Consider the following 25,325-nt stretch of genomic DNA (forward strand, 5'->3'; position numbering starts at 1 on the left):
AGAACACTTAATAGCTTAAACAACTTTGCTCATATCGTTAGGTGGTGTCGTTTTGAGGATTCTATGAGTTTTGAGGGAAAGGATAGAAGATGGATGTTAAAGACAGGCGAGCACTTAAGATGCTAGCTCCAATTTTGTCTTCATCTGGTACTTTCTACACTAAAAAATTCCTCTGTTTCAAAAACAAGAAATGAATTTCAAACACTAGCATCAATAAAGAACACATAAGGCCAGGGAAATACAGTTTATTAGAAACCCATCTGGAGATTATTTTGCCTCTGAAAATGCTCAGTACAGGAAATCAGATCCTAGAACCAACATGCCATAATTCGAAATCTTAAAGATTTCAATAGCATTTTCATAAGGGAAGAATTCACCAGTTGAAATGAATCAAATGACTATTCATCCAGTTTGCTTAAACAAATTTCTTGGCTTTCTGGTCATTAAAATCAAAGGTTGGGTTTTCATAGCCTAGACCATCTGCCCACGTATGTGACAACACGACAAGCCGACAGTGGTTAGGCAGCTCCTGGAGTCTTCAGTATTAGTCTCTGAGCAAGGGTACCACAGATCAGCAGCAACTTGGGGTGCAGGGATCCTCACAGCCAGGCTGCACATAGGTGGTGAGGTTGACAGTCAGCAGGTCTGGGGTTGGGTGGCAGGAGTTGAGCAGGAAGCAGGTGGGCACACAGGGCTGAGGGATGTGGCAGGGTGGGGGACAGTTGTCACAGCAGGTGGGCTCCAGTTGCCAGATGGTGTGTGGGCAGGTGCTGGGCAGGCAGACTCCACAGCGGCAGGACTTGTCTGAGGAGCAGATGGTGGTGGCAGGGCCGGTGGGGACGCTGCAGCAGCGGGCAACACAGCAGGCCATGGTGATGGAGTCCGGTTAGCTTTGGTCCAGTGCAAAGATGAGGTTCAAATGTCTCCTCTCAGTCTGGACTCTTTTATACCCTCCCCAGTGAGCAAGAGTCCAATCAGAAAGCTTCCTACTTATCCTGGTTTTATTTATGACACCCTTTTTCACAAAGGTTATTATCTAATCAGTTTGGCATTTTCATTTCTATTAAGAGTCCTGCCCTTATTAATTCAATTGCAGTTTTGAGTCATGGAGGCATAATTTTTGTCATAAGATTGTCACATTTTATCCTTACAGCATCGGACATACCCAATCTGGTATGAGTTACAAGTAATTTGACCAAGTGACAATTCATGTACATTTTTAGGGTTTAAAAATTTCCTTCCCTCTTTTTTTTTTTTTTTGGATTTTTTTTTGTTTTCTTTCTTTTTATTTTTTTTTAATTAAAATTTCCGCCTCCTCCCCGTTTCCCATTTCCCTCGCCCCCTCCCCCCCTCCCCTCCCCCTCTCCCCACTCCTCTTCCCCTTCCCCACTCCATTCCCCCTCCCTCGCTCCTTCCCTCTTTTTAATTCTAAATTATCTACTTATTTACAAATATAAATATCTCCTCTGACAATATAATCTTCAAACTTTTTTTATTTATTGATAATAAAATTCAGGTCCTCCTAAGCAAGCAATGGAACAGACAGGATGGTATGGGCTAGATTCTTTTTTATTGTTTGAAATAAGTGATTTTCTATTCCTTCCTTCCTTCCTTCCTTTTTTTTTCTTTCTTTCTTTTTCTTTTTTTTTCTTTTTTTTTTTTTTTGTCTAGTGACATTTCAAAGGAAGTGTTACATATTATTTTTTCCACAGTGCTTCTTTTCTTAAAGATGAGCCAAAGTATAAAAACCACTGGAAAGATTAAAAACAAAAACAGAAACAGAAAACAAAAAACAAACAAAAGCTCACTTGCTGTCCTTGATCAGATGTTTCACGAAAAGAAAACTAAGCGAATTCATTCTCACATGAGTGACGTACAGACTCAAAGTAAGACGAAATGAGATTCAGAAGGAGAAACCATGTGATTCACAGTTAACAGGAGGTTTAAGATGGCGACTGGAAAAACAACGTCGAATGAAAGACGTCATTAAAAAGTGTTTGTTATGTCTTCCATCTGCGTGTTTGTTCGTTTCCCCCTCTCGGACCTTCAGCTGGATAGTAAATTCCTCTGAGATGCCTTCTACAGGCTTCCTCTTCTCAGCTGGCCTTGATTTGTCTTCCTGTATCTGAAGATGAGGCACAGCAATGTCTAATGTGCAATGGTTGACAGTTCTGTGGTCGCTACACATTTCTTTAGTACAAAGCATTCAGTCGGTGGGATCTAAATTACATAATTTATCAGATGGAAAGTGATTTTTGGTTAAGCACAGAGTGCTGATTCCTTGGTGAGTGTTTTCAATCAGCACGGCATGTCTAAAGGAAGAAGGACTGGAAAAGCATTAGACGCTGTCACCATGAAGTGTCATGCATTCCGTGTACAAAGAGTGGGTGATTTGGCTTTGGTTTGAATACTGTGTTTTTTGTAAATAAAAATGTTGCCTCTGTCATCACAGTCAGATTGTTGCTTTATCTGAAAGTATCCCGTCCTGGCTCTCTGTGTCTCAACCCGTTCTCGTTCTCAAGGCTTTGACCCACAGAGCCTCCTTTATAAATGAATGAACCCTTCCAGATGTTTTCACAGTTTTCTATGCGATCAAGTTGACCTTGCTTCATTCTGCCCTGTATTACAGTTTCCCTTCCATTTCTCTTTCTCATGCCAGTGAGAGGCCCTTGCAATGGGAACCGTATCCTTAGTCTCCTGTATCTCCTGCAGGCTCTGGAGAAGATGCCTGGGACATCAGAGGCATCTGAGAAATTCTTGGAATGTGAGTGTGTGTTGATGTCTAATGACAGCTTGTCTGTGTCTTTAAGGACACATTTGAGTTGTTTACATAGTCAGAGAAATAAAACATAAAGGTAGGTGTTGATCTTGAAATTTAAACCAATTCTATGCTTAGTGTGAATGTGTTTTACCACTCAGGCAATGTTCTTCAGGTATCTGTATATCCTTGTGTGGTTTCCTTTCAGCTATGAGATTTATGTCGATGTCATCAAAAAGCGTCATTCTGCTGCACACCTACCTTGCAGCTTCATGATGCATGTGTCAAGAGTCCCTGGGTAATTATAGCATTAAACATGGAGACAGCACAGGACTTGGGGGGTAGTGGCATTTATTTACTTTTAAAATAAGGAGATCCATGATTGTGACTCTTTTCCACTTCCCTGAAATCATTGTCCAAAAACACAGAAAGAATCTGTCTGCAAAAATGAAGTCCCAGAGTCAAAGCATCTTCCAGAGTGCCTAACTAAAGCCCTTTGCTAAGGAGCTTTTAGTGTCCACCATTGTAGATCCTTAGGGCAAGGTGGGTAAGCTCTTTAAATGCCTTCATTTAGCAGCAGGAGGGTGGACACAGGTGGAAACAGAGATACCTTTCAGGTCTGGGGCAGGGTAGCCCTTGTCAAGCAGCCAACATGAGGACACATAGGAATCAGGCACACAGCAGGGTGGGGGGCAAGTGACACAGCAGGCGGGCTGAAGGAGACTGACCCTGTGTGGACAGGTGCTGGGCAGGCAGACTCCACACGGACCATATACGTCTGAGGAGCAGAGGGTGGTGGCCGGGCCCATGGGGACACTGCGGCATCCTTGGAGATAGGAACTGCAGCCAGTCATGGTGACGGTGGGTGAGGTTTTCTTGCTGAGGAAGGCGTTCTTCCACAAAGTTGCCTTGGGAGGGACTTTTATACCTACCTATTTCAGGGAACGTGGCCTCTGCCTTCAGCTGCTTCCTTGTTGATGTTTGCACAACCCCACACAAATAACGCAGTATCTTCTTGTATCAGCCACGGGACACGCACTCCTGAAGTTTTATTTGGTTGTGTTGCTTCATTCAAACTTGCTTCCTGCTACAGTTTCAAAATGGTGTCAGTGTCGTTCTCTTTTTATTCGATATATTAACCTGCTTGGGTTTATCCTTACTTTCTTCTTGGTCATCCCCTAGAATTTCTTCCTATAAGTCATCTACACTAAGTAAAGTATCAAGAGTGATGGTCTCAAGAACTAAGAAAGCATCTTTCTCAAACCATGCACCCCTGATACATTTGGGAAGCCCAAACCTGTAGGACTCTTCTTTTTCTATCAGATGCACAGTGGCATTTTTGCGTGAATCTGAGCAAATTAATAAATATTGAAAACACACAACATGAATGTGCTTGGAGATGACAGAACTTGCTAGATGATTTTCTATATATTAGCACTACATCATCTAGACATGCAAGTAAATATGAATATAAACAAGGGATTGATTACTTTAATTACAAATTGAGCCACCATGTGGTTGCTGGGAATTGAACTCAGGACCTTTGGAAGAGCAGGCAATGCTCTTAACCTCTGAGCCATCTCTCCAGCCCAACAAATTGAAATAGATTAAAATATAGGCTCTTGGGACGATACTTGGTCTGAAATATACGAGTATGCATTTTCTTGCAAAGCAACCTGAAGAGTTTTTGCTTTTTATGAAAATCAAGCTGCTGACCTGTTACTTCTATTGTTCAAAGCTACATTCGGTGCTGACAATGATCAGTCAGACAGACAGACACCATTTCCAAGTTCCTTCCATCCAGTGCAATTGTTAGAATGCTAACACTTCATGGTTTAAGTTAGTGTGTGACCACAGTAAAGGTGAGTCAGTTCATTCATTGGAAGAGTGTGTGTGTGTGTGTATGTTGATGTCACAATATACCAATACTTATAAATTGATGAGCAGAGAAATGAAGTAATTAAAAATACTTAGGAAAGCCATTTGGGAAAACATGCATGTTTCTCAAAATGAAAGACTGTCTTTTTGGAGAGAAAACTTGGAACAGCTGGTGGAAGGGAGAGGCTCTCCTGGGACAACTGATTGCTGTGGATGAGGAGGTCTTTATTCTTTGGGTTATCCAGCCATTATTGCAGTTCTGAGACATAAGCAGAAGATGGAATAATAGCAAGGAAAACTAGGTTGTAGAATACTAGCCTACAGATAGCAGGGAGAGAGGGAGACAGGGAAGGAGGGAAGGAGGAAGAGAGGAAGAGAGAGAGAAAGAGAGGCCACAAAATCCCCAAGGTAAGAAAATATTCAACTCTACAATTAGATTTCAGCAATTTGGGTGCTTTGTGGAGAGCTCTTACTGTATTTAGATTGTTTATCAAAACTAAGGCAATAGCATAGTGTCAACACAGAGATCTTTTTCCCAAGAGGAACGTATATTTTGTGCTTTCAGAACTTTGTTGCCAATTCTGTAGTGTAAAGAATATTTCACTTTGGCCTAATGCATTATGGATATCTCAGTGATGTGATAGTTTAAACCACTTGAGCCAGTCAACTTCTAAGCACAGTTGAGGCTACTGTGAACTCAGGGGGACCTCACTTAAGGGGACAAAAGCAATAAATGCTGATATTCACACAAAAATGATTATTCTGGAAGATATCAACTATCCATACCTCTTCCCTAGAACTCTTCAAGGGCAGGAACTTTTGCTTATTCCCTTTTGAAACTAATACCTGAGCAATGAGTGCTCAGCTGATGTAAATATGTAAATTACAGTGCAGGGAGCTCAAACCATAAGAATTCTGATAAAGATGATGTTTGACCATGAAAGCAGTTTCATGTCCAGTGTCTTTACCACAGTGTTGTTGATTTATATGTCATGGACCTTTGATTCCTATGTTTGATGCTATGTAGTTTCTGCTTATTGATACAGCTTGAACTATTTTACCCAAGATAGGTCATATGCACACACATGTATGCACACATGCACACACTTAAACACTTTTAACCTTTTCCAAGCAAACCAGTTCTAAATGCTAAAGTTTTTTCACATTTACTATTTTCCCATTCCAAAGGGGAAAAATGAAACACAATACAAAATTTTAAGCTCCTATTTACTTAGATTTAGTAGCTTAGATATAATTTAGTGATGTCTTTTTTCCCCCTGGACATCAGAGCCTGGATGAGATGGCTAACTCTCCCCAGTTGTTCTTCAGAACATGCTGTCTATGAAGCTAATTTATGAAAACAAAGGAAAGAGGAAGTCACGGTCAAGTTGATTAGGGAGAAGTCCACACTCTACTGTTTTATTACAAAGTCATGGCACATTTCAGCATAATGACGTCTCCAGAAGCCCTCCTGTGAGGAGCGCAGCTCTCCACAGATTCACCCGTGGGTGCATTGACTTATTTTTTTAAGAGTTTGGAATTTCAAAGTAACCTCCATTGTGAGCCTGAAACTTTTGTTGACTATGAGTAAGGGGGTAGAAATTATTTTCACATGCCAGCACAAGGATTATTTTTTTCTTAGTTAACCAAGAAAGAAATGAGAGTCGAATAAAAAAAAAATAGAACATTATATTTATGTCTAGATTTTACATGGCACAGTGGATAGCTCCAGAAATATTCATTAAATGGAAAGATCCTATAAAAGAACCTGCTGGAGTTTTCAGGGGCCCCTAGCCATGGGACCAGGATCTATCCCTAGTGCATGAGCTGGCTGTTTGAAGCCCATTCCACATGGTGGGATGCCTTACTCAGCCTCGGTGCAATTGGGAGGGGTGTGCTGCCTCAGCTGAATATAGCAGGCTTTGTTGACTTCCCAAGGGAGGCCTTACCCTTCCTAAGGAGTGAATGGGGTGGTTTGGGGAGGACAGGGATAGGGGAGGAGGGGAAACTGTGGTTGTTATTCAAATGAATAAAAATAATATATATATATATATTATTTTTACACATAAATAAAAGATTTCTCACTGTGTTGGGGTTGCCCTTGGGCTGCATAACAAACTGCTTTCAGGTAGAACTTGGCGTTCTACTTTCCCTAAGAGGAAACAGAGAAATAAACAGCTACGAGGCCAGTAATGCTAAGCCAGAATGAACTTTATTAATGAGTAGTCCAAATGGTAGCTCTCAAAAAGGAGGGACAGAGCCTAAAAGAGAGAAGGCAGCCATCTGTGCCCATAGGAACAAAGCATGGGCAGCTTAAGCATGGTCCACGGGCTTCTGTTCCTGGGCCCTGGGGTTGATGAAGCTGGGATTCAGGCAGAAACAGTTGCTGAAGAGCAGGTTATGGGGAGGATGCTGAGAAGCCAGGCCCCTGAACCTGGGAGTAGGGCTTAACAGCAGGGCTCACAGGGACTCTCACAGCCAGGCTGAACGTAGGTGGTCAGGTTGATGCCGCTCAGGCCGGGAGTTGGGTGGCAAGAGTTGAGCAGCCAGCAGGTTGGCACGTACACTTCTGGTTGGCAGCAGGGTGGGGGGCAGGGGTCACAGCAGGTGGGCTGCAGGAGGCTGATCTCATGTGGGCAGGTGCTGGGAAGGCAGACTCCACAGCGGCAGGACTTGTCAGAGGAGCAGATGGTGGTGGCAGGGCCGGTGGGGACGCTGCAGCAGCGGGCAACACAGCAAGCCATGGCTTTGGGAGTTGGGTTGTGGTTGGGTTGAGACGAGAAGTCAGTTGATGTGTGAATGCTCCCGACTTCTGCCCTGGCTCTTATATACCCGCCTCCCTGGGCGTCAACCCCATTGCCAAGGCATTTTCCCCATGTTTCAGTTTATGGCTGCTTCCATAAAATCCATCTAATTACTTAAGTGTTTATTACCTAAGACACATTCCATACCTCATAAAAGGGATTCGGGTTGTTTTGCTGTCAAATGAGGACTCCTCATACGGGCCAGGTGTCATTGCACAGACAGCTTCATCACTTTAGTCTTCAAAGGCACAGAGCCATTATCTTCCAATCATTACACATCACTAATAGTGGCGTGGAATGGCAGGTATCTGCAGCACTTCCCTGTGCTCTGTATCTCTTTTACAGATGAACACTTCACTGGCTTTTGGGTTTCTCTTCTTCCAGCAACCATGAGTTTCCATGAGACAGTTTAGGCTCTCTGACTGAAAAAGTAAGAGGAAAAAAATTATGTCTTGTGGCTCCAAGAAGTTGAGTCCAAAAGGAGTGGATGGAGTCTATGGGAAGTAGGTTGGGGAATGTGCAAAGAAGTAGTTTTCTACAGAATTCTAGAAAATCATTTGTTTTCTATCCCTTTGTACATGTGTTGATCGAAGACTTGGGAGGGGTATGTGGATGGTTACAAAGAACCGTAAGGGTGACAAGGACCAGGGCCCTCATAACCTCATCTGACTGTGCTCTGTGCTTAGACTTTTTATCACTTAAAGATGGGTTGTGCTGGGGCTTAAGGATGAAAGGATACAGTATTCTTAGAGTGAGCCCCAGGAACAGCTGCTCCGGGGGACCCAAAAACGAGACCCTTAGTCAAATGTGGTGCATACCAACTCCCCCCTTGGGGGTTTCTCAGAGCTTTCAATATGCCAGAAGGCTCTGGAAGTTCTCAGTAAGGTGTTAGAGCATAAACTTCCGGCCACCCTCCTTGACCACATACTCCTTTCTGTTTATTTTCATAACTGATAAGTCAGTATTCTCTGGAGCATTTTGGCACGTGAAGTCAACTGTGTGTCTCCAACTCCAAGCTCTCTTCTTACTTCACATGCCCTCCTGCTGATTTGAAGCTAGGGGAAGTGATTGGGGACATATTTGTGTGAGGTAGGGGAGTGGGGAGGGAAGTATGGCTCCTGTCACAAAGGATGGCGTAGTTGGATGGGTTTCCTAGTGAGGTCTCTATTGCTGTGGTAAACATCGTGACCAAGAACAACTTGGGAAGACAAGAGTTTATTGGTTTTATGTAGCCAGTCCATTGAGGAAAGTCAAGGAAGGACCTTAAGGTAGGGTCCTGGAGATAGGGGATGAAGCAGAGACCTTGGAGGAGTGTTGCTTACTGAATTGCTCCTCATAGCTTGTTCATTTTGTTTTCTTATAAAACTGAGGACCACCTGTTCAGGAGTGGCACTGCTCAGAGTGAGCTGGGCCCTCCCACATTAGTCATCAATCAAGAAAATACCCTACTGATGTGCCTATGGGAGAACCTGATGGGGGACATCTTCTAGGTTAAAGTTCTCCACTCCCAGATGAGCCCATCTTGTGTCAAGCTGCCCAAAAGTATCTCAAATGAACAATGGGGATGGTTAGAAACTCTTAACCTGGGATTTCACACCATGCTGTTCAGTCTTGGGGAACCAGTTTCTAGGCAACTCAGTTTTCATAGTTTATATTAATATTTTTAAGATAACTGCAACACTAATCTTCCACTAAAACATAGCCCTTATTTTATGTATGCCGTGCCCCAGGCATAGTACTAAGTATTTACTATGCATTTTCTTTCTATATTCTGTAAGATTGGGATTATCACTATGACCATATTCCAGGTTATAAAAAGAGAAAGGATATATTATTGGGTACAAAGTTGCATAGCTAATGAAAAGTGGCTTATCTGACATCAATAGCTCATGCATTGATATATAGATAATATATTATGCATAATATAATAAATATAATATAATATAATAGTATGTGTGTATACATATGACCATACTGAGGAATTGAACAGAAAGCCTTCCAAGGGCTCTCCCCTTGAGCTCTATCTTCAATCTTCAACTTCATATAATTGTAGATTATATATATTTTTTTCATTTGTTAATGTATTAAAATGGCTTATGTTATGTCTGGTTGTAAGTATGCATCGATAAGCATTCAGATAGGGTCCTTGTAACAATGTCCATCACAGTGGGGGAAACTGGCAGTCACAAAAACAAACCGCTGAACACATAAGAACTTCAGACAGTGCCAGTTGCCATAAGGCAAGAAAACACATTAACAGGAGTGACAGGGAGATGGCGGCGGAGGGTGGCTACGATGATTTGGAGCAGTCCGATTGTTCTTGCCAGGGTGGCTGGGAAACAGTGAATAATTACGATAGGGAACAATGTTAAAGAAGCCAGTCAGCTCCTGGTGAGGTAGGGTTTTCTAGGGTATTCTACAGCGTTTAGATTTTTATTCTAAGGGCACTGAAAAATTCACTGGATGGTTTACATATTTCAAACTTATTTTTAATTGACTCGTAATTGTACATATTTAGGGGGTTCCAGTGTGTCATTTCAATACACGCATGCAATGTCGAATAGCCTGATCAGGATAATTGACATATTTATTAGCTCAGACAGGACATTTGTTTGTGTTTGAAACATTCAGACTCACCTCTGAGAGCCATTTTGACATATTCACTTAATTGGCGAGGACCATTATCCTCCACGGCCGTGAAAAATTAGTAGTTGTTTATTCTACTCAGTTGATTTAAAGCAGAGAGGGATAGGTTTCATGTTTGAAGGAAAATAATCTGCCCAGAGCTGGCGTGGAAACGGACTGAGTTTGGAGTCCAGGTGAGAGAGGATGGTCACTGACGCCCGCGGCGGGTGAGCCACTGATAAGAGAGAGTAGAGTTTGGATGACATTTGAAAGGGGAAGTGGCATGTTTTGCTGAATGAGAGGTTGTGTGTACAGTTTGTAACCGAAGCCAATGATCCTGTCCAGGTCTCAGATCTGCTCTTCGGAAGGGGCCCTGAGCAAAAGCGCTTGACTGCTGGGGAAAGCAGTCGATACCGCCTTCAGCTGGGGGCCGGCAGGACCACACCCGTGAGCAGGAAGGAGCAGGGCTGGAGTGAGAGGTGAGGGAGGCTCGAGCACACGGATGGAAATTTTTGCTTACCACCTTCCAAATGGAGGCTGATGATGCTTTTTATGTGTGTTAGTCACTCTTTGTTGTGAGCCTGCCTGTGCCTAACCAACCATCACCTCCCAAGAACTCTGTGGATTTCCGGGTTGATCTTGGGTAAACCCTCCCACTCGGGCATCTCCTGAATCAGCAGCAATGCTAGCAGCTTCCCACTCATGGGTCACGCAGTATTTCCGAAGTTGTCTGGGGTAGTTTATCTCGTCACAATCGTATATAACATAGAAGTCTTTGAAGTTTCTCATTCTAATAAAAATGGCTGTGAGTAAAACCATTTAGGTCTGTCGTACGGAATCCCACGATCTTTTACATTTCTGAGGAATGGCTTTACAGAGGAGGTGGAAAGGAAGCGTGGCTGTCTTCAGGGCAACTAGAAATATTAATCCTCTCCTTGCGGAATGCACACTTGGTGAAGCACACATGCAAAGGATTTTGAGCGTGGGTTTAAATGGTGGACACTCCTCTCCCAGCTGAATGGTGCTTATAGTCAAGTTTGATGTAATGAATGGTTATAGTCAAGTTTGGTGTAACTCTCTCTGTATATATTTTTAGATTTATTTTATGTGTATGAGTGTTCTGCTTACATGCATGTATGTGTAGTATGTACATGCCCGGTGCCTGTGGAGGTTGGAAGAAGGCACGGAATCTGGAAACTGGAGTTATAGATGGTTGTGAGGCATCATGTAGGTGCTGGGAGCTGAATCCAGGTCCTTGACAAGAGCACAGGGGTTCTTAACTGCCGAGCCATCTCTCCTGCCCCAAATTTGACGTAACCCTTGCTACTGTATTGCCACTCACTGAATTACCTTCATGTTGTATTGCTTTTAAAGAGGAGTAGTGATGTTTCCTGAGACCAGCTGGTAGTCACTGCTGTGTGTGGGTGTGTAAAAGAGGCATCTCTCTCACTCTACTCCCTGTGGACTTATGTGATTTCATTGGACATGCCAGAGCAAATCTCAAGGCATTTGGACATATGGCACATGTGATAGTCTCACAAGTTTTTACTTAACCAGCTTCCTCTGGTTCTAAACAATTGGGGGGGGGCGACTGTAAGTTTCCTTTAGTTCTTGTGTATCATTGTGGCCTACAAAATATGCAGAGTGAAATGGAGAATCATAAACAGTGAAATAATATAGAAATATATACTTTTACTAGAGCTAAAGTAGATAGGAAAATGGACACCGAGTAATGGTTATTTTTATTAAAAAAATGTTTTATGTCTATAGACTAGTCTTCTGGTGCCTGCAGAAGCCAGAGAGGACATCAGATCCTCCTGGATATGGTTGTGAGCTGTGGGTGTTAGGTGCTGGGAACTGAACGTAGGTTCTCTGGAAGACTTGGAAGAAAAGCCTGTGCATTTTTATTTTTAATTTTTTTTTTTGAGACAGGGTCTCTCTATGTAGTCTGTCCTAGAGTTCAATATGTAGACCAGGCTGGTCTCATAGAGATTCTCCTGCCTCTACCTCTCTACCTTTCAACTTCTGGGATTAAAGGTGCGTGCCATATGCCTGGCCAGCAAATGCTCTTACCTACTGAGAGAAACATCTCTCCAGCCCCTGAATGATACAGTGTATGCCCGAGAGTGAGGAAAAAATGTTAGCGGGTAACTAAGTGAAATCCATTGTTGACTTATTTAAATTTACAATTATTCTACAGTAGCCTTAAAATACTTGAATGTTAAACATCTTTATCTTTTTGTTTGTGTGTGTGTGTATGTGTGTGTGTGTATGTGAACCTGTGAGTGTGGGTGCCTGTGGGCATCAGAAGAGGGTGACAGAGTCCCTGGAGCTGGAACTACAGGAGGTAGTGAGTGCTGGGACCTGAACTCAGAACTTCTACAAGAGCGGTATGTGGTTTTAAATGCTAAGCCATCTCTCCAGTCACTTAAATAATATATTTTTAAGTTTTAGTTGATATTAGAACTTCAATATGTGAATTTACTAAATAGGTACCTATATACAATGATAAAGAGAAACAATAAATTCAGATGATTTTTTAAAAGTATGATTCTAAGGTCTTTCTGTGTATTATGCCATTCAATTTTAAAACACTTTATAAAAGTTGATAAGGTTGCTAGTCCTCTCTTTTATCAGTAAAGAATTGAACTGCGATTAGACCAAAGGTCTCTGGTTTCACAATCTGTTGTTATCTGACTATACATTAATCTATAATGTTACTATTACATTTTTAATAAAAATATATATAATCTGTTTGTTTCCCCCACTGATTGTTGAACACCTTCAATGTGACTTGTCCTGTTTTAGGAGATGTCAGGTGGGCGATGGCAAGTAGGGCCCAGGCGTACTCTGAAGCATCTGGGGTTCACAGAGGGTGTAAGCCTGCTCTTTAAGATAGAGGGGGAGTGAGGCATTGCAGCGGCAGTGAAGAGCAGCAGCAAATGCTAGCAGTGTTCAGGAAGGAACTGAATGTCCATAGACATCAGGGAGTGGAGACTGTTCTGACCACAACCACACAAGATTGGGTCTAACTATAGAAGCACAGGGTGAGGTCAACCTCACCGGGTCATCCACTGACAACCAAGGAAATGCTGAATATGGCTGTTATTGTCACACTGATGCGGTGTTGAAGGACTAAACTGAATAACACATGAAGATGGTTGAAGCTCTAAGTGCTCAGCAAATGCTTCTAGGAGGGGTGGTGGTTGAACAAGCAGACCGAACCTGGAGCTCTTGTATTGTGGCTGGCCTGGGGTAAAGGTGAGGGCTTTAGTTTCATAACGTCTCATTTCCGGACGTCTTTTACTGTCTTCATCACAGCCTCTGAAGCCAGTGGAGTCTCTGCCTTCTCCAGAAAGGCTACTTTCTCTCTACACTGCCCTGCTAGAGCCCTGCTGGAGCCCTGGGATGTTGCCTGGGTGTGGACATGTTAACCACGAAGAACCAGCTGGGCCTGGAAGCAATTCTCTGTCAGCATCTTTGTCTTCTTTCATTGCTGTTTTGTTTCTTTTACTACTTCTTTAACACTTGTGATTTATTTTGACGGGATGTCATTTAAATGCACTTAGAAAATGCAACTGGGGTATGGGGTATAATGGAACCCACTTAAAATCCCTAGTTGGTCAGTGAGAAAATTTGTTTTCTTGGTCAGCTGTGAAGAAAGAGGAGATCAGAAAGGAAGGAGCATTGCATGAGGAGAATGTTCCCACAAGTAGCCAGAGTGGTTGATTTTTTTTTTTTTTTTTTAAATAAGGATTCACTATAAATCCCAGGCTGGCCTTGGACTGGCGATTCTCCTACTTCAGTCTCTTGAGTGTTGAGTTCTGGGATTATGGGCTTGTGCCATTGTGCCTGGATACATGTTTGGTTTTTAAGAGTAGATTAATTGGACAAAGGGCCAATCACTCAATAGAGTGAGAAATCTCTTGTAATCCCCTTCCTTGTCGGCACAGCTATTTCCCACCCACCCACGTGTGTCTTTTTAATATTCTAAAGGGATGTCTGCTCCAAAAGATACAGATTTGAATGAAGGTAAGCAGAGAACATTATCTCTGGAGTGCCTATCATGTGTCAAGCACATGATTATGTATCTAGTGAGTACTCAGAGCAGTTCTCTGAGAGACTGAACCCTTACCAAATAATTAAAACCAGTTCCAGAAAATCTCTGAGATCCATCTACATGAGCCAGTGAGTAGATTGGGGTTTTTTTTTTTTTTTTTTTTTTTTGTTTTGTTTTTTTTTTTTTTTCGAGACAGGGTTTCTCTTGGCATTGGAGCCTGTCCTGGAACTAGCTCTGTAGACCAGGCTGGTCTCGAACTCACAGAGATCCACCTGCCTCTGCCTCCCAAGTGCTGGGATTAAAGGCGTGCGCCACCACCGCCCGGCTAGATTGGGGGTTTTTAAATTGTGATTTTTGATTCCTTTCATGGCCCTCCTTTGTGTCCTTCATATGGTGGAAACACGATACAGCACGTTATTTGTTTCGCTTAGCGCGTGCTAACACATAACACCTTGTCATCCTCCCAAACCCAGCTCCTGCTCTATCCCCAACCATCACTCCCAAACACTGTCATTTCTAATTCCCTCATCTTCCCTGATGCCAGCTTCTCCAGAGATGTTGAGACTTCTTTGCCCCACGGTGCCGCTGTTAGCTAACACACCGGGAGGTGAGGAAGGAGTATGCTTAGAAACACACAGGCCTGATGTGAAGTCACACTTATTGCTTTGGATTAGCCTCTGTCACGCTTACAAGCACAACTTTGCTTAACTCTCAAATCCTCAACTTCACCCAAGGCTGTCACGCTTCAGCAGATGTGATGATTCACATGGTCTACTTTGAAAAGTTCCCCAAACCGCGTTGTGTCCGTGGACTCCTCAAACAAACTCGCCTATGGGCGCTTAAAGAGCCCCATGGGATTCGGGCTTCTTCCATTCAAGTTATGGTCTGGGGCATATCAGGAACAACCAAGGGTCCTCCCAAGCACCAGCCTCTCCAAGAAGCTTTCTATAGAAAACATGGAGGTTTCTTAACCACCGAGTGTTGGGACTCATTGAGTGCTGGCTTTGAGCTGCTCTTCCCTGTCCAGAGCCTTCTAATTGAAGTGACTGAAAGCTGTCCTAGAGGATCAGAGGATGGGAATTTCATCTGTTGGCCATTGACTGCAGGGTATTTAAGCCTCCATGGTGCTATTAAAGAGGGGCTTTTTGGTACCAGTGTTGGAAGGTCTGTGTGTCGGTCTGTCTCTGCGTGTGTATTCTCAACCTCCAGCCCCTTGCCCGAAGCTCGCGGGTTCTAGCGCATAGAGCGCAGACAGGAGTTCGCGGTGTGCAGCAATCGACTACCGTGTTGCAGGGTAGTCTTTCTGGTTTCTAAATTAGATTTAACGTGGCTCAGATGTGATTCTCTGGATGCTCCCTCTAAAGTACACAGACTAGTGTGTTCCCCACAACCAACTATGATGAGCCACCAAAGAGAATGAGTGAAAAGTCTGAATAGATAGCTTACACTAAATAATTTTTAAAAATTAAAGAAGGCAAATATAAGAGGAGTTAGTCAGGAGATGTCAGCCACACACACAATATTTGTATTGAATTAATTTAATACAAATAATCTTCAAGTCGTTGGTTAGGAGGTTAAAAGGGCTTAAAGAAACCCCTAAGACATCATAAATTTAGTACGTGAAGAACACGTTCATTTTAAAAGAAAAAAGGAAAAAATGAAAGCATACAAATTTAGAGAGGGCTTTACCTGGAAGAGTGAAACACCTTTTTGAGGGGGTGTGGCTGGCTAGCTCGTGTAGGGACTCAGAAGAGCAAAGGAGTTGGTTCTCTGAGGGTGGAGACAACTGCAAATTGAACTCAGGGGCTGCCAGGGCAAGGATCTGTGCCTGCTGGAGTGAAGCAGAGATCCAGAGGTGATAATCCTGGCACCCTCTGGCATCTGAGTAAGCAGAAAGTGCCCTCCTCTACAGACTGTGCAGTTTTCCTCTCTTGCCCCCTAGTGGTCAAGTCTAGCAGAGACGCGGGCAGAGGAACAATGGGGGAATCTGGGCTCCAAGACACAGGATTCTTGGAGATCAGAGGGAGGATGGTGGAGCTGAAAAAATGTAATTTAACAACAGGTACACAGATCAGTTTACTCTGAAATCTACATCTTCCAAGACATCCTTTGGTATCTGGAATCTCCACACAACGTCATTTACTTCTAGTTTCTCTCTCTGTCTCTCTCTCTCTGTCTCTGTCTCTCTCTCTGTCTCTGTCTCTCTGTCTCTCTGTCTCTCTCTCTGTCTCTCTCTCTGTCTCTCTCTCTCATCTGTCTATCTATCTATCATCTATCTATCTATCTATCTATCTATCTATCTATCTATCTATCCATCTATCATCTATCTATCATCTATCTATTATCTATCCACCCATCCATTCTCTCTCTCTCTCTCTCTCTCTCTCTCTCTCTCTCTCTCTGTGTGTGTGTGTGTGTGTGTGTGTAAGCACACCCCTGTACCTCTGTGGAGGTCAGAAGACATTTTTCAGGAACTGGTTTTCTCCTTCCACTATGTGGTTTCTGGGGATCAAATACAGTTTGCTAAGTCTGGTGGCAAGCACTTTTGCCTGTTGTGAGCTATCTCACCGGGCCTCTTGTTTTGTTTCAGAGACAGGGTTCACACTGTAGCCCAGGCTGCCCTGAAACTCTCAGCAGTTCTAACTTAGCTTCTGGAGGACTGAGATGACAGACCTGACTCAGTTGCTTACTTGTCTGTTCCTGAGGTGGTTTTCATTGTCATTTGGTTTTGGTGTTTTGCTTTTACATACTCCTGTCTATGCACACACATGTATGTGTGGATGCAAATATGTGTGGATGCATGTGGAGGCCAGAGATCTATGTGGAGAATGCCCTTCCATCACTTCTCACTTTATTTTCGAGACAAAGTCTCTCGCTGAATGTGGAGCTCAGACTGTCTGGCCAAGAATCCCCAGGGACCCTCCCTATGGAAATGTCACCCTCATTGGTTTTTTTTTTTATGACAGTGTTGAGGACTAAAACTCAGGACCTCATACTTGTGCAGCAAGGATTTCCCCAGGGGAGATATCTGCTCAAGCCTCCCTTCAACAGTAAGTGTGGAGTTAGTTACTTCCTCTCTCTTCTTCATAAGCATCTGAGTGTAAGCAACATAGTTACTCATCTGTAAACCATGATAACAGAATATGTTTCCCAAGATCGATCTTTTAAGTAAAATTTCATCCATGTGAAGTTTAGCCTGTAGTGCCACAAAGGGGGCATAGAGGAGAAAAGCAAGCAAGGAGGGCAATATTCCCAGCATATTCTAGATCCTCTAAACAAAGATTAACTACAGTGCATCACACCCCAAATGATGCCATAGGACAAGAAGTTTCTGCAGCCCTTGATTCTGTAATTAGTGATGGGGGTATACATAGTATCTATAATTCTTTTCTTCCAACACTCACTTCATTTTTTATCTGGCTCTCAGTTGGTCGGGGATTTTAACTTGGGGGTGATTCTAGCCTTTGTTCTTGAAGAGTCTGCATCCACAGTGGTCCTACATTTTTGCTGTGAATTTTCCATTAATTTTTTATACTGACTCTTCATTTAATAACCTGTCTTCTTAATCTAGTCCTTCCTTGCCACAATTGAGTGGCAGCAACCCAGACTTCATCTTGAGATTCAGGATCAAGGACAAAAGTCAGCAGAGTGACCCACTTTCTATCCCTCTGAGTTCAGTGACAGGAAGAGACCAAAATAACACAATGGCAGTACCAGCTCCTAAGCTGTCATTTGCCTCCTGGTGAAAGTGTTTTCTCCTTAAGAACCAAGACCCCATAAACCAGCATAGCTCACAATTGTGGAACACAGAAGAACAGAGAGTCTGCATTTATTAATTATAGAGCTACTTACTCCCATTGTTTCAGAAGCCATGGACTCAGCTGACACAGGTCCAAACATGTTACAGATCCAATCTTCAGTGTTATCCCGAAATGATGGCACAATGGTCTTCAGGAGGTCATTGGACTTCTTGGTTAGGCTAGCAGGTTTGGGGTAAGAACTCACAGGTGAAGACTAATTGGTTCCAAAGGTTTGGACCGATCATAATCATTTATTATCAAAAATTTATTTTGATATGAGATGAATTATCTGATTAGAACCAATGCGTGTGGGACAACATGGAAGAAGAGAGAACATTCTTCAAGCCTGGGAGTGGTGGGGTAGGCTCTACGTGTTCATATTTAGAATTCCTCCTCCAGGTAAATTGGAGTTCTCATCCTATAATGGACTTAACAGACATCTATAGAACATTCCACCCAAATAGGAAAGAATATACCTTCTTCTCTGCAGCTCATGGAACCTTCTCGAAAATTGACCACATACTCAGTAGCAAAGCAAACTTCCACAGTTACAAAAAAATATTAGTAACAACCTGTGTTTTATCGGATCACCATGGATTAAAGTTAGAATTCAACAACAATGCTACCCCCAGAAAGCCTACAAACTCATGGAAACTGAACAGTCAACTACTGAACCACACCTGGATCAAGGAAGAAATAAAGAAAGAAATTAAAGTATTTCTTGAATTCAATGAAAATGAAGACTCAACATACTCAAACCTATGGGACACTATGAAAGCAGTGCTAAGAGGAAAGTTCATAGCACTAAGTGCCCACTTAAAGAAAACGGAGATAGCACACGTTGGAGACTTAACAACACACCTGAAGGCTCTAGAAAAAAAAAAAGAAGCAGACTCACCTAGGAGGAGTAGAAGACTGGAAATAATCAAACTGAGGGCTGAAATCAACAAAATAGAAACACAGAAAACAATCCAAAGAATCAATGAAACAAAAAGCTGGTTCCTGGAGAAAATCAACAAGATTGATAAACCCCTATCCAAACTAATCAAATGGCAGAGAGAGAATACACAAATTAATAAGATCAGAAATGAAAAGGGGGACATAACCACAGACACAGAGGAAATTCAGAGAATCATTAGATCTTACTATAAAAGCCTGTGTGCCACAAAATTGGAAAATGTAAAAGAAATGGACATTTTTTTAGATAAGTACCATATACCAAAGTTAAACCAGGACCGGGTGAACAATCTAAATAGACCTGTTAGTCGCGAAGAATTAGAAGCTGTTATCAAAATCCTCCCTACCAAAAAAAAGCTGAGGTCCAGATGGTTTCAATGCAGAATTCTACCAGAACTTCCCTGAAGACCTAATACCTATACTCCTTAATGTATTTCACAATATAGAAACAGAAGAGTCATTGCCAAATTCATTTTAGGAAGCTGCCATTTTTGAGAGTTGATTACAGCCTATCGTACCATGTAACAGGAATGTTCTAGGCCTCCGGGTTTGGAAATCCACCAAGCATTGGTTTGATCGAATCACACTAACTCTCCTCACTGGTAGGTTAGCTGTGGGCATGGGTACCGACTCATCGATGTCAGGACCAGGGCTCTGCCAATTTCACAGGACTTGGTTCGAAGCATCAGGTGCGTGTTTCAAATAAGAAGGATTAGCTGAGGTGACGAGGAAGTGAGTATAACATCTCCCATGCTCCGTTTATCTGAGAAGGATTGCTGTCTCAGAAACCTAACCTCCTGCTTTGTAGGTTTCATCAGACAGTCCTGTGAGGCTCTATTTCTGTAACTTATTTTCTTTAAATCCTAAGCTTGTCTTCCAGTGTTAGACCCAGACATCTGCACAGCAAGTATATAGGACAGTTAACTATCGACTGTTTCTGTGTCTTTGAACTGTTGTTGAACTATTTAGCATGCAGCTTTTTCAGACTGGTTCATTTCACTTGTTTTATAATAAACCAAATAGTATTTCACTGGATAGATGTCCCAGAGTTTGTTTATCCTATTCACCTACTGAAAGATATCTTGGTCACTTACAATCAACATCAGTGCAGGTTTTCAAAGTAAATATAAGTTTTTATCACAAATGGGTAGATATACAGGAGCACAATTTATAGGTTCTATGGTACAGGATGTTCGGTTTTGCAATAAGGTAGCAGACTACCGAAGGGCTGTAGCATTTTACATCTCCATCAACAACAAGTGAGGTTTTCCGTTGCTGCACATCCTCATCAGCATTTGGTTGTGTTGTTGCTTTGGATTTAATTATTCTAATAGGTGTATAAGTTCTTCTTTCTCATCCTTTTCTTTTCGCTGGGAAAGACCTTCACAGCTCCCTATGAGGATTCTCTCCTTCGTAAAGCCTCTCTTGCTGCTGATGCCATCACAAAGACCTTACTGGTCCCATGGTGAAGCAATCATTTTCAGATTCTGCTGCTCATTCTATGTGTTCCTTTCAGTAAACACACCCAAGGTATTATTTCCAGTGTGGAGACCATCCACAGACCATCGGTCATTTCCGTAAGATCTTGAGGCATTGCTTTCTTTTGGTCTCTTTGTTCTGTCAGCCCCTTGGTGCCTTTTGTCTTTTTCTAAACTGACGCACACAGGAAACCCAGCCGCCACTTTAGTGATTTTCACATAAAGTCTCAAAGACGATGTGAGTTTGTTGACTTGATGGGGAGGGATCACATAGCAAGATCCATGAGCTCCCGATAATTCTGCCCCTCTCTTTCTCTTTTTATCTTTTATATTTCTAGACAAAAAAAAATTCTCTCAATTTTATATGTTGTTATTTCCTATTATTCAAGTAGGATTTTGGTACTTCCTGGCCTGTGGAGAAATACCTTATTGTAAGCAGGCCTCTCAAGAAATACTGACCACAAGCACTACCCACTCAGAGTGCCTCTGAGAACTGGGAGGAGATCGTAATTTATCTCATCACATTGTAGCTATTTGACCATATGCTTTTTCTTTCTGGATAGCCAGGTTGTCATAGATAAGAACTGATTCTTTATGCTTTCCAATTTCCTGCCTTACAGTGGCCATTAATGCGTTTTAATGGCGAGAATAATACACGATGCATGGATGACTTAGTTTCTCGGAAGAAACAAAAGAATTCATTTAAGTACATTTTCTAAAATTGTAAGTGAGTGAAATACTAGATGAACAAGTGGAAACAAAAACCATGGTTTCTTTGCCCAGTATATAATTTTTATTAAGAAACATCACAAGACACAATACTACAGATATAATGGAAAGAGCCAATAGGCAAGCTAATTATGATCCAAAAAATAAGGAATCAATGGCAAAACGAGGAATAGTTCAGTCTGTTTCCTCCTTCTCTTCTTTCCTTCCTTCCTTCCTTCCTTCCTTCCTTCCTTCCTTCCTTCCTTCCTTCCTTCCTTCTTTCTTTTCTTTTCTTTTTCCTTCCTGAGACAGGATTTCGCTGTGTAGCTTTGGAGCCTGTCCTAGAACTCACTTTGTAGACCAGGCTGGCTTTGAACTCACAGAGATCTGCCTGCCCCTGCTTCCCAAGTTCTGGATTAAAGGTGTGCACCACCACAGCCAGGCTGGTCTAGCCTATTACTTAGAGGCTGGGGGTGCAGTAAAGAACTTCCATTTTCTCTGATGATACTTGAAGAATGTCTCTCAGCTGTAGTCTGGTGTCTTTGATGCTGAAAAACTTTAAGTAAGCAGAAATGAAAAATTGGTCATCAAGCAGGGTGGATAGAGTTCTGGTCTGTTCTTAAGAAAAGATTTCTCGAGAGTTTGATAATTTTCAAATCTGCAAGAATTTCAGTCCCAGTGTATCCAGAACAATTTAGTAATCAGCTTGCAGGTTCTTAGCATTTCTGGATCCACTATAGAGGGTCAAGATATTGATTATAGAACAGACCCAGACAGGACTATGATGAACTGGTACTCTATAGCCCCATAATAGACAATGAAGTAAAGGTTGAAGAACTTGTTACTGGTCCAGGGTTGGTCAAGGAGATGCACAATTCAGGAGTATTGAAAATCTGCAATCTGGCTCTTAACAGGTGAGCTAGCAGCAGTAGCAGCAGCAGGCTGGACGGCAGCAGGACTGTCCACAGTAGGATGGGCGGCAGCAGGAGGCCTGGGCATGGTGCAGCTGGCAGCAGGTTGGGGGAATAGAGCTCACCACGCAACAGGGGGGCAGGTAGGTGCCCTCCACGCGGCAGTCTGGGCGGCACCATCTAACGCGGTAGCTCACACCTCCATAGCCACCCTCCTGGCCGTAGCCAATGCCACCTCCGATGCCATAGCCATAGCCACCTCCGATGCCATAGCCATAGCCACCTTCGCAGCAGCTTGGTTGGAAGCAGCTGGAGCCGCAGGTACCACCAGTGGAGCAAGAGGGAAAGCCACAGAAGCTAGTAGCACAGCAGGCCATGGTGTTAGGAGTTGGTTGAGTGTTGAGTAGCTGGGATGAGTTTCTGAGTTTGGGAACTGACCTGAACACGGGCCCTTTATATAGTCAAGCGAGCTAGTGCTTATAAAATTCTTAACATATTTTTCTTGTTTTTGTTTAAATTTGTTCCTCAGTGGTACTCTGATTGGCTTCCATTGAAATTCTTGTGACATATGATGGGAATGATTTTGTTTTATAAGGTTGTTGCGACTCGTTCTATGGGCCATGTACTCTTTAGGGGAGTGTTTGTGGTTTCCATGTTCAAAGAGCCTTCTCACTTTAGGTTAGGGCAACACCCTTATTGTGAATAGTTGCCATTCCTCTTGGGCATCTATGCACAATTCCGAAGCAGGGGACAATTTGTTCTTTCCAAGAATCATTTTTTCCCCTCGGGGATACATAGACCAAGTTACATTTAATTTAGAACATTGGGGGGTTTGATCACATGTAATAGACACATCTACCACATTGACTCTATCCAGCACCATCTCAAATGAGCTTTGTAACTTTTGCCCTTTCAGCTGGTTGGTTACGTGTGAGCACTGTATTTCAGGTCAGAGTTTATTTCGTTGTGAACCAAGCAATATGATTTTTCAGAAAGTATCTAGCCTGATTTTGATAGAGTCTTATTAAATGTTTATTGAATCTGATTCAGTGGGGATTAACTGAGGGGGCAGAACATCAGGCATGATTCATGACACCTGAGCCACTCACGAATGAATAAACAGTACTTTCAAGTTGTAGCGCCGCCCACAAAGGAGGCTCATTTGCTGTAGAGACACTGGGGAATGTCGAGTTATTTTTGTCTTAATTTGGCGGTTGAACAAAAGCTTGGGAAACTATCTAGGAGTCACGACACCTTGAAAAAATGCACAGCCGCTCAATTTTCTGGAATGTACCATCCTGTTTGTGATCCATCCTTGCTGCCAATCTAATGAGAGAGGTAGGTGCTGGGTACTTGTAAATAACCTCGAAAGAATTTTCTCATGTCTTCTTAGATCTTTGTATTTAATGTGTTGTAGTCAATGTCTTACCCAAGAGTTAAAATTAGATGATAAAATCTGTCTTCTTTTCTTGAGCTAATTTTCCAAAAAAGGCATGTTTGATTGGCTTGTAAATTTTAGATTGTGATATTTATGTTTGAGATTTCTAACACATCTGTATGACATGAGGCTGGAACTCAACAGTTATACCCCAAAGTGGTCTGCTCTTCTCTCACCTAGCACAGAGGTACCCCTCTTGCCCTTGGCAAGTGCAGGTGAATACTGCAATTGAAGCTTACACAGCTGGGAACCAATGGGAAAGAGAAGGCCAAGTAGTAGGAACTAAATCCAAATTGTCTCAGAAATAGTATTGGTAGATATTTTCGAATCTATTTAGTAGATAATCTGGTTTCTTTATTTTGTACATGGATGAAGAAAAACATCTACTGGACTGAAAGGGACAAGGTCAGAGATGATAGAAAAAGTTCATCCAGGGTAACTCTATTTGTCTGGATCTATTTTAATAAACATCCACATATTGAAATAGCCATGAAGATTATTTAATGCACAGAACATTTTTATTAGCAGATGACTCAAGCATAAAGTAATTTTCACATATCAATTTTGGTTTAGACTTAGATGTCTATGCCTGAAGATTATTACGGTCTGTAGGTGGGCAGCTCAAAATTAGAAGATGAACAGAAATCTATCCACGTGTGCACAAAACACTTTATTTGAGAGCAACAGAGATTATTTAAGTAGAAAGCATGGCTGAAGATATGTGGGGACCAAGAACTAGGGAAGGAAGTTCATATGTCACTGGAATGAAGTTCCACCCCATCCTTGTGCACTGCCTAAGCAAAGCAGAGTCCTTTGAACACACCAACTGAGGCGAGTATGCAGTATACCAATTCCAGCACATCTGTGGGGTCCTGATGGATGATAGTTCCACTACTGATGAGCAGGTTAGCGACATGAAGATACTTAGCATCCACCACACAGAGCATTTTCTTAGAGATCCACGCAATTCTGCAGGACTTTCCATTTCATTCTGAGATACCCAGCACCCTGGCTCTCAGCAGCTGGGCTCAGAGCAGCTTGGGGGGCAGCAGTAGCAGCAGCAGGCTGGGCGGCAGCAGGACTGTCCACAGTAGGATGGGCGGCAGCAGGAGGCCTGGGCATGGTGCAGCTGGCAGCAGGTTGGGGGTGTGCTGCTCACCACACAGCAGGGGGGCAGGCAGGTGCCCTCCACGCGGCAGTCTGGGCGGCACCATCTAACGCGGCAGCTCACGCCTCCACTGCCACCCTCCTGGCCACTGCCCGTTCCACAGCAGTTTGGTTGACAGCAGCTGGGCTGGCAGCAGCTGGACTGGGAGCAGCAGGGCTGGCAGCAGCTGGACTGGGAGCAGCAAGGCTGGCAACAGCTGGATTGGGAGCAGCTGGGTTGACAGCAGCTGGACTGGGAGCAGCTGGGCTGGCAGCAGCTGGTCTGACAACAGCTGGGCTGGCAGCAGCTAGAGCCACAGGTGCCACCGGTGGAGCAAGTGGGAAAGCCACAGAAGCTAGTAGCGCAGCAGGCCATGGTATCAGGAGTCAAGTTGGTTGTTCTGTGAAGAGAAGTTTCTGAGTTTGGACTGTGCCTTCCTCACCTGGCCTTTTATATATTCCTTAGAGGTGCATATTCATCTCACATTTAGCATCTTTCCTTGATGCTAGTTTGCAAAGTCGGTCTTTGATTGGTCAATATCTGAGTAATTGAGAAAATTATAAACAGTGTTTACTTCATCTGCTGTAGTCAGTGATCAATTAGTGGCACTGAGCTTCCTCTTTTCCCTCTGGTCTAAGGGAAGGTGTATTGACAAACACGACAGCCCTCTATAAAAGTCACATGACAGACTGTGAGCCAAACAGGGCCTAGGCTTACTTTGTCTCAACTGACCTTTGATAACCTTAGGCACAGTTTATCCA

At 42.9% G+C, this 25,325-nt stretch overlaps 4 protein-coding genes across 4 annotated transcripts; all 4 read right to left on the reverse strand.

Annotated features, from left to right (window-relative positions):
* Window positions 1–571: 571 nt before the first annotated feature.
* On the reverse strand, window positions 572–871 carry LOC130878605 (keratin-associated protein 3-2). Its single transcript, XM_057776641.1, has one exon. It carries the CDS (start codon window positions 869–871, stop codon window positions 572–574), a length of 300 nt encoding a protein of 99 aa, XP_057632624.1.
* Window positions 872–7,083: 6,212 nt separating this feature from the next.
* Window positions 7,084–7,380, reverse strand: LOC130878598 (keratin-associated protein 3-1). The gene has a single exon (XM_057776634.1). It carries the CDS (start codon window positions 7,378–7,380, stop codon window positions 7,084–7,086), a length of 297 nt encoding a protein of 98 aa, XP_057632617.1.
* A 14,607-nt stretch (window positions 7,381–21,987) lies between these two features.
* On the reverse strand, window positions 21,988–22,356 carry LOC130878511 (keratin-associated protein 9-3-like). The gene has a single exon (XM_057776512.1). It carries the CDS (start codon window positions 22,354–22,356, stop codon window positions 21,988–21,990), a length of 369 nt encoding a protein of 122 aa, XP_057632495.1.
* Window positions 22,357–24,432: 2,076 nt separating this feature from the next.
* LOC130878256 (keratin-associated protein 9-3) lies at window positions 24,433–24,939 on the reverse strand. Its single transcript, XM_057776118.1, has 2 exons — window positions 24,887–24,939; window positions 24,433–24,787 (listed from the first exon to the last, which is right to left on the reverse strand). Exons 1-2 carry the CDS (start codon window positions 24,937–24,939, stop codon window positions 24,433–24,435), a joined length of 408 nt encoding a protein of 135 aa, XP_057632101.1.
* Window positions 24,940–25,325: the final 386 nt, after the last annotated feature.

The sequence above is a fragment of the Chionomys nivalis genome, chromosome 7, assembly GCF_950005125.1.
Source record: "Chionomys nivalis chromosome 7, mChiNiv1.1, whole genome shotgun sequence".
NCBI lineage: Eukaryota > Metazoa > Chordata > Mammalia > Rodentia > Cricetidae > Chionomys > Chionomys nivalis.

Excerpts from the sequence above, each read along its gene's own strand:
- LOC130878605 (XM_057776641.1), bottom strand. The coding sequence starts at position 871 with ATGGCCTGCTGTGTTGCCCGCTGCTGCAGCGTCCCCACCGGCCCTGCC.
- LOC130878511 (XM_057776512.1), bottom strand. The coding sequence starts at position 22,356 with ATGGCCTGCTGTGCTACTAGCTTCTGTGGCTTTCCCTCTTGCTCCACT.
- LOC130878598 (XM_057776634.1), bottom strand. The coding sequence starts at position 7,380 with ATGGCTTGCTGTGTTGCCCGCTGCTGCAGCGTCCCCACCGGCCCTGCC.
- LOC130878256 (XM_057776118.1), bottom strand. The coding sequence starts at position 24,939 with ATGGCCTGCTGCGCTACTAGCTTCTGTGGCTTTCCCACTTGCTCCACC. Across the intron at positions 24,788-24,886 it reads CCCACTTGCTCCACCGGTGG|ATCCAGCTGTTGCCAGCCTT; the intron begins CACCTGTGGCTC and ends CAGCTGCTCCCA.